The sequence below is a fragment of the Stegodyphus dumicola genome, chromosome 3 (genome assembly GCF_044657685.1).
Source record: "Stegodyphus dumicola isolate Sdum_Otavi_A_Nest chromosome 3, ASM4465768v1".
Lineage (NCBI taxonomy): Eukaryota > Metazoa > Arthropoda > Arachnida > Araneae > Eresidae > Stegodyphus > Stegodyphus dumicola.
The window spans coordinates 278,713,355-278,725,440 of record NC_140770.1 but is presented as its reverse complement, the minus strand read 5'-3'; the positions used below and the strand labels follow the sequence as shown (position 1 = coordinate 278,725,440).

The 12,086-nt window shown below is 32.2% G+C and overlaps 1 protein-coding gene across 1 annotated transcript in view; it reads left to right on the top strand.

Moving 5' to 3' along the window:
- Window positions 1-12,086, top strand: part of Nup153 (nucleoporin 153) — a 118,186-nt gene that overhangs the window by 63,176 nt on the left and 42,924 nt on the right. The window contains exon 15 of the mRNA XM_085814217.1: window positions 5,170-5,756. Within this exon, the coding sequence (XP_085670343.1) occupies window positions 5,170-5,756 (587 nt within the window). The remainder of the gene's footprint in view (window positions 1-5,169; window positions 5,757-12,086) is intronic.

Sequence of the window (12,086 nt, the reverse complement as noted above, 5' to 3'; positions counted from 1 at the left end):
TAAAATTCATGCTTTATTCCGTAAATTAAAATAAAAGAGCTAACATTGTAGCCTTTACATTTAAAATCATTAAGTGAAAGAAAAACTAGCATAATGCTCACTGATAATAACACAAGAGAACAGGAACATTCGCCGATCTTGGCGTCATCGGCCAATCAGCGGCAACCACGTTAGCTTACCGCCGATTGACCTCCGATCAAAATTTGCATGTGGAAAACTAAAGCCAACAACGATGACATTCACGCAACGCAGTTAAGCTATTGCTGCTGTTCTGATAAAAACAGTTTTACCAGTAAAGCTCTATCTTTCTTCTGTAAGGGCATGATTAACAATGACAAAGGCATGCAGAAGGATTTTCGGGCTCTGGCTGCAAGTCTCTTTATAGGTTTGACTAATTTACGTAAGGAATTTTTGCAAACTGCTATCTGGTGGTGAAAATTTGAACTATTTTTTTATTGCAGAATTATTTTCCCCATAGTCCATATAACGTATATACAAAGTTTCATCAAAATCTGATAGGCAGAACAGTTTCTACAGGGTTCTGAATAGGGTCATTTTAATTATAACCACCCTGTATGTTGTGTCTAACTATGTTATAAACATACGATTTTCAGTTATCTGCAAAAAGTCGGCTACAAATTATATTTGTTGCATGAATAAATGAGACTACTTATACTTCACCAAAAGTTCAAATTAGAGCTCCTAATGAAGATAGTTTTGAAAAGTTTATGTGTTAATAATTAATCAATTAAACTTCTGTGTTTCTTCACGAGACTACAGTATTTCAGATTCTATGCGGAACCTTCGGTTGTTGTGATTGCTGACATTTTGTTGTAGAGGATGTAGGATATACCAGCAAATACCTGAGGTACTTAACTGTTATAAATCCCAAGTTGCTATGTATACATTTGGAGGCATGGGCAATGACTTCTGTGGGAATTTATTTCCCACTCACATGACAAGCAGAGGACTGATGCATGATTAGCATCTGAATATGAAATGCACTTAACATACGCTCATATAAATGCACTCACAATATACTCAAAAGTACTAATTAAGAAGTCAAACAACAAAAATCAGCGTTATATTTACCAAATTTTCGCAGGACTAGTTTCGATGGTTTTACCGAACCACCATCTTCAGCTGCAAAACCGCAAATGAACCAGATAGGAAATAATGATTAGATAAGATAAGAAAGCCTGGACAAGAATAAGCAAGTGGCGCCATCTGTTGGTGAAACCAGAACTAAAACATAATTTCTTTAAAGGCTGAAGGCAAATTTGGATTGGAATTAGGATCGTTAACTAGAACAGAAAGATTTTTATGAATGTGAAATGCCTCTAGAAAATCCAGTTCTCCAATGGAAGATGTTTTTTGAATAATTTTGGCAGCAGAAAAACTGAAAGTGTGGTTTTCGGACCAACAATGTTGAGCAACAGAAGACTTCTGTGTTTCCTTTTTTCTAACATATGCCTCATGTTCCTTGATGCGAAATTTTAAGGCTCTCTTAGTTTGGCCAATGTAAATTAAACCACACTGCCAAGGAATCCTATAAATACCCCAGGAATTCATATCCGGAATGGGGTCCTTGAGTATGGAACTCGGAATTTTATTGATGGGAGAATAAACAACCCGAAAGTTAAATTTCTGCAAAATATGTGTAAATTTATAGCTAATTGATGGAAAGAAGGGAATGACAACAGAATTTTTATAATCTCCTAAAACAAGAGTGTGCCTTTTAGTGTGTTGAGATGAGAATTTTTTAACTGCTTGATTAATAATGTTGGGTGGAAAGCCCCTGTCAATAGCTATTGCTTTTAAATAATTTAGTTCTTCATCAAGGGCTAGTTTGGAGGAGCAAACTTGAAGAGCACGGAAAACATAGGAATAAAATGAAGCTAACTTTTGTTTAGTCGGATGACATGGTTTAAAGTGTTGGTGGAAGGCAAACCGATGAAGGTTTACGGTAAACCATAGTACTGAAGTTGGATGTGTTACGTGTGACCAGAATGTCGAGAAACGGAAGAGAATTGCAAGTCTCAAGTTCAAAAGTGAACTGAATAGCAGGATCAATAGAATTCATTGTTGAAAGAACTTTATTTAAATCATCTTTATTACCTTCAAACAGAGTAAAAGTATCGTCTACGTAGCGGAACCATGCCGGGAAGTTTAAAGTTTCAAACAATTTTGATTCATAATAATGCATGTAGATATCAGCCAGGATGGGACTGAGGGGGCTTCCCATGGCTAATCCCTCAGTTTGCTTGTAATATTTATTTTGGAAAACAAAATGTGTTTGTTTCAAACAGAGTTGAGTGAGAGAAATTAGCTCATCAATTTCGATGCAAAAGAAATGAAATTCGCGAAGTCTGGTTTCTAGACATCTTAGTGCACCCTCCACTGGGACATTGGTGAATAATGATTTTACATCAAAAGAAACCATGAGTAAATTACTAGGAGAAATGTTTTTAACTTTTTTTACAAACTCTATTGAATTTTTTATGGTGTAAATGTTATTGTCTAATAGAGTTGAAAATCTAGAAACTAAATATTTAGCTAATGGATACGAGGCAGTACCTAAATTTGATACAATAGGGCGGAAAGGAATACCCCTTTTATGAATTTTGGGAAGAGCATATAATCTGGCACAATTCGCAACAGATGGGATAAGTGAATATTTTAAGTTGCCTGAAATGATTTGCGAAGATTTGATCGCAGTTTTTATTTTTGACAAGTCCGAAGGTGAAGGATCTTTAGGGATCGGATTATATGGTCCTTCGTTTAAGAGTTTAGTGACACCATCGATGTAAGTGTTCCTATCCATGACGACTATCTGGCCACCTTTGTCGGCCTTTGAAATAATAATATCCGGGTTAGAATGAATTTCACGCAATGTAGCTCTTTCTCTCGCAGTTAGATTTGGTTTCAAAGGTTTATTTTTGAATTTCACATTATGAGCAATAAGATGCCTAATCATTTCTTTCTGTGAATCTGAAACTTTACTGAACTTGAAAGCTTTTTCGATAGGAGCCAAAATCTTTGGAATCGAGGGTTTACAGGTTTGTGAGAAGTTAAAATTATATTTTAGAATTCTCTCTTGTTCTTCTGAAAGACTAACATTAGAAATATTAACTATTGGCTTGATGTTTACAATGGGAAGATTTTTTGAACTACTTGAACTGGAAGATTGTAAAAGAAGTTTTTCGAATTTAACTGCAAGGGTGTTTTTATGACGGTTAACTGCATTCTGCGTTCTAGACCAAGACTTTTGTTCAAAGGCAGTGAATTTTGGATATGATTTAGCGAGTTCCAGATGAAGCTTATAGAGTTCACGTTCAATTTTGGACAATTGTTGACGTGTATCCCTTATGACGGACCGAAGTAAGGCAAGCTTGCAATTTAACAGAATTCTTGAAACGCGACTCGAAGGTTTTTGATTAGATTTGATTTGAATAAAATTTGGGATCAATTTTTTACATTTACATTTAAGTAAAAAGTCAAGATGATTCAGGAATTTTTGCCGTTTCAGGCGTAATTTAGTGAAACGATTAACGGATGAAGGCATGATAAACAATACAGAAAATCAAACTAAATTAACTAAACAATAATAAAGCACACACAAAACAGCAGAAAAATCCCTCACTGAAATTAATAGAAAACAAAACGTAAGCAAAATGCATGAAATCAGACAAGCAAAGCACAATATCCAAATATACAAAATATAAACATAACTTGAAAATTGCAAAAAAGTACTTACCGAAACTCATGCAATCACAAAATGGCGGCCACACCACGTGTTTTATTTAAAAGCAATAGCTATTGACAGGGGCTTTCCACCCAACCTTATTAATCAAGCAGTTAAAAAATTCTCATCTCAACACACTAAAAGGCACACTCTTGTTTTAGGAGATTATAAAAATTCTGTTGTCATTCCCTTCTTTCCATCAATTAGCTATAAAGTTGCACATACTTTGCAGAAATTTAACTTTCGGGTTGTTTATTCTCCCATCAATAAAATTCCGAGTTCCATACTCAAGGATCCCATTCCGGATATGAATTCCTGGGGTATTTATAGGATTCCTTGCCAGTGTGGTTTAATTTACATTGGCCAAACTAAGAGAGCCTTAAAATTTCGCATCAAGGAACATGAGGCATATGTTAGAAAAAAGGAAACACAGAAGTCTTCTGCTGCCAAAATTATTCAAAAAACATCTTCCATTGGAGAACTGGATTTTCTAGAGGCATTTCACATTCATAAAAATCTTTCTGTTCTAGTTAACGATCCTAATTCCAATCCAAATTTGCCTTTAGCCTTTAAAGAAATTATGTTTTAGTTCTGGTTTCACCAACAGATGGCGCCACTTGCTTATTCTTGTCCAGGCTTTCTTATCTTATCTAATCATTATTTCCTATCTGATTCATTTGCGGTTTTGCAGCTGAAGATGGTGGTTCGGTAAAACCATCAAAACTAGTCCTGTGAAAATTTGGTAAATATAACGCTGATTTTTGTTGTTTGACTTCTTAATTAGTATTTATTCGGCGTGTTATTGTGTATTACAAATTCGTGCAGACAGCCAAGACAAGAAATTTGAGTGCCTAAGATAATACTTAGCCAAAATTAATTTGTCAAGTTTTATTTCTTTTTAATTTGTTCTGCTTCTTATGTAATTTAAGATGTAAATATGAACAAAGCGTATTTTTTGGTTTTATTTTTTAAATCAAGAGGCTTGACATGCTAAAACAATAAAAACTTTTGAATAGTTGTGTTTAAATAATTCTTTTTCTTTCCCACCATCCCCCAGACCTTTCATGCTTTACGTTGTTTCTGAATGACAATAATAAGTAACCTAGTTCTGACACTTTTTGTCAATCAGTTTGGATGCTTTTCAGGTTATTTTTATGATCCAGAGGTTCCTAAATGATTGACTGGTTTAAAAGTACTAAAAAATAAAATAATTTATATTAATTTCCATTATAAAATGCTTTTATGTTTATATATATTGAGCATAAAAAAAAAGGCCAGCAGCCTAAGCAGTGATGCCTGTTTATAGCGGTTGGATAGCTTAGTAATTCAAATAAGTATTTGTGCATGAAGCAATAATACTTCATTTATGTTCATTAATTGTTGTTTTATTCTGCTTGATTCTCATAGAGTGTTATTCATTGCAGATGTAAAGCCTTCATGCAGTGATCAGCCATCCTCAATCTTTAAAGCTACATCAGCCAGTACAGATAGTTTGTGTGTAGCAAATACATCTCAGACATCAGTGACTTCTGGCTTTAAATTTGGTGCAGGGATTAATACTTTTGTGTCTTCTGCATCTACTAATAAGACTACTGGGTTTAAAATTCCTATCAGTTCTGCAAGTTCTCATATAGCATCCTTTGGAGGTTTTTCATTAGATTCTTGCAAAACATCTATTTCAGTGAGTACTACTGAAAATAATGTATCGCATTCTTCAGAGATTGAAAAGTCTACAGCTGAAACATGTATTAGCGCATCAGCATCAAATAATACCATCTCTAGTCTTACGTCGTCTAAACCTATGACTGTTTCTACATCTGTGAGAAATACTGACAGTATAAAAGAAACTCCATCTACACAAGAGGCAAGTAGTACTGCAGATACTTCATCTGTGATAACACCTGCAAAAGAAACTGAAAGCACATTATTAAAAGGGAATGTTGATATATCTAATACTGCTGCATTTAAATCAAATAATAATGTAGAATCTGTGACACCATTCCCAAAGGCAGTAAGTCTAAATTTCCTTTTTAATTAATAGGTTTCATTTAACACTCTTTTGGCTGAATTAGATATTCTGAAAAAGAAATAAGCATCTTATCTTAAATGATCACATATTCCATATTGTGTATTTAAAAAAAAAAAGTGGGCTAAGACTTAGGGCCTTTCTTGTGATCTTAATTAGCTAATTTACCTAAAAATCATGCTGTGTAGATGACAACATAATATGTAGCCAATTGAAAGGCGCATTGACAGCAATAGAAAAATTGGTGCTGTTCTGTTTTCGGGACTGGATTCAGAAATGTGAGACATATATACATGAATGCATACATACATTTTTTAACTCGTGCTGATAACAACAGTATTGAAAAATGTCACAACTTTTTTTTTTTAAAGGAAGTGACCATTATGTTTCTTATTCACTCTGGGGTAGTAAATTCTTTTAGCTGGAATTTCTTTAAAAAAATTAATAAATAAAGAGTTTATGTACAGACTTTGTTTTTAAACTAGCACTACTACGAGCCATCTGTAGCTTGATGTGTCAACTGAAATGCCATCAAATTTGGTAGGGGGACTGATGACCACATGGGATGAACAATCATTTGCACCTAAATGGGACTATTAACATTCTCAAGTCTTGAATTAGGCCATCCGAACAATACCCAGAACCATGCCCTTGCATATCATGCAAAGTTTTTTATGGTGTGCTGACTAGTTTTGTCATTCCACAACTGCAGCAGGGGCAACTGGGTGCAGCTAGAATTTAAGTTTTTCAAAAAAAAAAAAAATTTTTTTTACAATTTTTAATGGTGCTTTGAGTTTTTGTATATTTTGGTACTGTTCTGTTATCAAGACCAGAATAAAATGTATGCATGTATATATAATAATTTCCCTTGTTCTAATTCTGTAATGCTTTCATGTTGCGAAGCCTTTTTCCCTATGAAGGGGGGAATATGTAAGATAAAAATTATGTAAATCATGCTTATAATTTAAACTAATGGTAACTCTTTAATTCTTTCTCTTTGTTATAAAAATCGTTATAACTTCTGGATTGCATCATTTCTAGATCATTCCATTTTGCAAGTGCAACACTGATTCCTGTACAACACTGATGATGTAATGCAACACTGATGAAGTGTTCCTGTGCAACACTGATGATGTAATAATTGGGAACTGAAACTTTTTGACTCGAACCAAAACTTTCTCTTTGTGTGCTTCCATATTGCATAACTACGCACTTCAGTTTTACTTTGTACCCTACTAGGACGCAATTTCGCTTTCTATCGCAGTAATATGAAAAATGTAAATGTTGTGTGAATAGGCACAACTAGAGCACCAATCTATCCTAATAGCTATTATGCATCGACACTGCTCCATCTATATATATATATGTATGTGTACATATATGTGTTTGTACACACACATATATTCATACATGCATTTCTGAATCTGGTGCAGACAACAGAAGAGTACCTATAATTTTGCCTTGCTGTGAAGTGAGAACTGAATTAATTGAATGAGAAATATATCTCCAGTGAAATCTGAAACAATAAGTTTAAATGAAAGGCAACAAAAAACGTATACAGTCAAAAGTCGTTAATTCGGACACCCATAATCCGGAATGATCTATAATCCGGACCTCAAAGCTACAAACTTTCTGCAAACTTTTCCGTAAGACCTTTACCGCTGCGAATTTGCGCGTGCGCAAAATACGTTTACGAATGCACGTTTAATGTATAACAGACGGGATAAGCTAAGCTAAAATTATATATTTCAGTTAATGTTGCAGATTGCGTTGTTCCTTATTCTTCGAATTGGATCCGGATTATTATTTTTTGCAGACTGTTAGAGCAATTTTATAAAAGTAAGCTTGATTTTTCAGTTATGTCAAATAGAATTTCCGATATATATTTACTAATATGTAAAGGATATACAAAGCGAAAGTATCTTTCAGAGTCCATTAAACAAAAAGTGGAATTGCTGCAAAAAAATGGATAAAGGCATATCCTTTGTTTTCTAAACTTTAACGTTTGTTTATCTAAACTTTAACATTTGTTTTTCTAAACTTTAACGTTTGTTTATCTAAACTTGTTTATCTTTAACGCTGCTGTGGTGTGCAATGAATTGGAAGTTGATCTGTCAGCACTATCCTTATCTTAAGGGCAGATGTTTTTATTTTATTTGGCTTATAATTGCTTACTCAATGTAGTATTTCATCTGGATGTACTCGGTCTTTGATATGATTTTCGGATGGCGAAGAAAGTAACAGAGGTTATTGAAAATGAAAAAATTTCGATTGACTAGTCGGGTATTCTCGACACAGCAATTATAGGACTTGAACAGCGGAACTTTGTAACTGAACAAGACATTATGTCTGTTTATAGAATTAAAGAGAATGTATTATCACATAAAAAACGAAGCAACTTAAACAACTTACATTGAAAGAAATGCGTAATAAAGTAAACAAATAAATATTAAGCTTTTTTTTTTGTAAATTTTGATACCCTTTAGATCATAATTGTTCTTTATTTCGTAAATTACGGTTTCATATTTTTAATTTTATAATTTCTGCATGCCATTTTACCAGATTTAAACTGATGATCTATAATCCGGAATCGCCGAAGTCCTGACGAGTCCGGATTAACGACTTTTGACTGTATAATTTAATAAGCTGTGCAAGGAAGTCGTGTGGTGTGCACATCAGTATATGTATTTTTATTTTAGTGTTGCATATTTTTCAGCCATAAGAAACAATAATTATAATATCTTCTCTCCATTGTTTGTTTGTATTTTATACTTCTCCTCTTTTAACCCATTCAAGAGCTTGTCCTTCCGAATGAAATGCTTTGAAAACGGCCATGTGTTTAGTTAACAAATCCCTCCAAAAATCACTTTCCTTTTCTGGAATATCTAAGATATCCACTGCCATAGAGAAGTATACCACTTTCCCATAGTGTTATAGATAAGCCATAAAATGTCCTTTCTGCTACTGAATTTCAAGAACTACTTGTGTTAGTTTTGTCTTTCATGCTTGTTGTTAGCATGTTTTATTATTTGGCATGTTTATTGGGCAATATTTTAGATCATTATTTTCCCCTTACTTTATACTTTTATATCCTTACTTTAAAATTTTATGCTATTTTATTTAGTTTTATTTGTCTTTTTTTATTGGTAGGACAAGTGATCTGGGAAATTAAATTTTAATCTTTTTTTAACCAACTCAGTTTTCTTGACATTGTAAGTCCAACAATAAAAGTAAAATATTCCTCAGAAATTTTTTGAAAATTAACTTAGTGTTAAGTTTCCTCTGCAAGTTGTTTGCTAAAAGCTGAACTGACCCTTGTAAATGCCCACAGGATTAACAAGCAATGATGTTCCGAATGAATGAATGAAGTTTTTTTGGGGGGATTTTAAAACAATTTCTAAAATTAGGGTGGTTTTCTAAAGATATTTTGGTAATTTTAGCTTTGTGTAGTTGCTAGCAATATGGAATTTTAAATCAAAAATTTATTCTTTCATTGATTTGATAGATGATTAGATTGCTACTTCAAATGGAAGTTCAGTTGAATTTGATGTAATCTTACCAGAAAGAGTTATTTCTCCATGCTCAAAAGCAAGATTTTCTCACTTTTTTGCATTTTAAAAATTAAATATATGAAATAGAACATAAAAAAATGCCTTTGGATTTTCATGGTTTCAGTTAAATGAATTGTAAAATTTCTTTTTAAACTTTTGAAATATTTTCGCTTGTATGTGGCTAAATTTAAAATTGTGGAACTCCCTCTTACAATTCACTGTTAAAAATTAAATAAACTCCTTTTTTAACCCCCAAACTTATATAAAATGTTTTGACTAAATATGATTTGAATGAGTTATCCAATTCTGTTTCGAGTGGCATAAATTATTATTTCTAATATATATTATGTGGTAATATAACTTAGCAGAATATTGTTTACTGTTCAAAATTATATCTAAAGAAATTAATTTTGAAAAGAAAAAAAAGGGGGGCCGAAAGACGCACTAACCTTTCTGTTTTCATCATTATCGGCAGGAACCTTCTGCACAGCTATATAGTTCGCCTTTTCTGCTCAGCGTAATCATGGACGGGAGAAATGCAAATTTCTAACAGTGCACCTATTTGTTTAAAAATGGAACTAGTTAGGTAATTTATGGTATCTGTATGATTTGCTGTGAACGGTCATATACCTAATGCCGTGATTGAAGGGATGCTTGTCCCCTTAGGCATTTGGAGGCAAAAACAAGAAAAAAAAACCTAGGTAGATGTTCTTGATGTATCTTTTAATTTTAACAGAAACAGGGGCAAGCCTGTTTTCGAGGGTATATTTTAAATGACAAAATTCCCGTAACGACCCACTAAGGAACCTTCATAAAAAAAAAGATAATTTAGGTCCAACCATTAAAGGGTTAAAAGAGTTTTAAGGATAAAAACCAACTGAAATTAAAATAATAATAATAATAACTTTAAAAAACTACCAATGTAAAATATAGTAAAATGGGCAGAAGAAAACTTGAAGTAAAAAAAAATGGCATCTAGTATTAAGTGAAAAGGTTAGGGGAAAGAAATAAGCCAAATGTTGCAACATCAGCTTGAAATTTAATAATTGGTAAAATGTATTTTAATATTGATTTCATTAAAGGGTACTTTCTTTGGTAGACGGTTGCACAGATTTTTGGCACAATTGTTGGCACGGTTTTTACAGTCGTCAGCCATCCTGAAAAATGCTGTTTTTACGTATTTTACGCATATATTTTACCCATTAAAAATAATGGATTAATTTTTTGTTGAAAACGTTGTTTTTTAAGATGGCTGGCAAATGTAAATAAATACATTTACTAAGAGTATAAAATGCTAAAGTAAGGCTAAATTATTACTTTCATATAATAGAATAAAAACACCGCTATAAAAACATTGCGCAACATTTAATTGGATTAAAATATTACTTATATTGAATATCGAATTGAAAACATACCAACGTTAAAAAGAATTAAAATATTACTTAAATACTTTAAAATAAGTTTTATAGGATTTAATTATTTAACATTAAAACATATGCGGCAAGAAATATCTCAGGAATTTTTTAAAACTTTTGTATTAATTTTTTAATAAAAATTGAAGTATACAATTATGAAGTAAAAGAAAATTATGTACTTACATTTTTTAACCTGTCGTACATTGATAAGTACCAAAAAAAAAAAAAAAAAGGTCCGCTAACGATTTTCATCTGTGTGATCCACATCTCTCACACTTCCTTGAAGAAGCAATTAGCCAGGTTTTCTCCAAAAATTTAAAATAAATTTCCTCTGACACTATTAACAATTTATAAATAAATCTTTGATTAGCAAAGCAAGGTTGGCCAAAATAAGGTCTCAAACGGAAATTCTTTTATTCCGATGCCAATAATTATTGGTAATTACCAATAACAACATTCATATTCGAAACGGACACATCCATTCACTTTGAGGAATTCGAAGAGATGAATAATAAAATTTTAAAATGGCGCGGTAATGCACAAATATTCAGTAACCAATCAGGGAGCTGATTACATCACGCATAGAATTAAAATTATTTAAATAATCATTCATAATAAAATCATATTTTAAAAAAATGCAAAATTAAATTGTATTTTAATATTTAACACCCATAAATAATGTTTAAAACATTAGATTAAATTTATAGATATTAAAACTAATTACTTTTAAAATAATATGACGTCATTGATTACATCGTTCACAACATACAGAATTCCATAAAATATCATAAACATAGTGATCAGACCTGGGTTTCTCTATGTGTCTTATCTTCTTATCTGATTACCCTTAAAATTGAGAAGTTTTATCAAGACCTGTAACAGTCAAAGGTTGCTTTTTTGCTTGATTTGAATGGCATGTTTCCTTTGTGTTTAATACTAAATGAGAATTATATAAAGTTTATTTCATAACTGTACTGCATAATGTTAATTTTTAAATATGTTTTCTGATTAAATAAGCTTCTTGTTGTAATAATTGTGAGATGTGTTGTTAGATTTCAAATTGCTTGAAGGTTTATTTTTTAAGTTAGATTACTTGTTAATAACAAAGCACTCAAGGTTATTTCTTTGTTTCAAGGGGCCACTAATGTAGGAAATATTAAAGGGAATCTAGTTTCTGTGATTGTGCTACACAGGTATTGTGAATATGCTCACAGAAACATAACTAGCCTGTTTAGCCTACAGGAATATAACTTTGTCTGGATTACCTACGTTTCACTACTGAACTCATGGTGAAATAATTTATCTTGCTACGTTGGGTTTGTTTTTGTAGAATGTTATTTTTCACAATT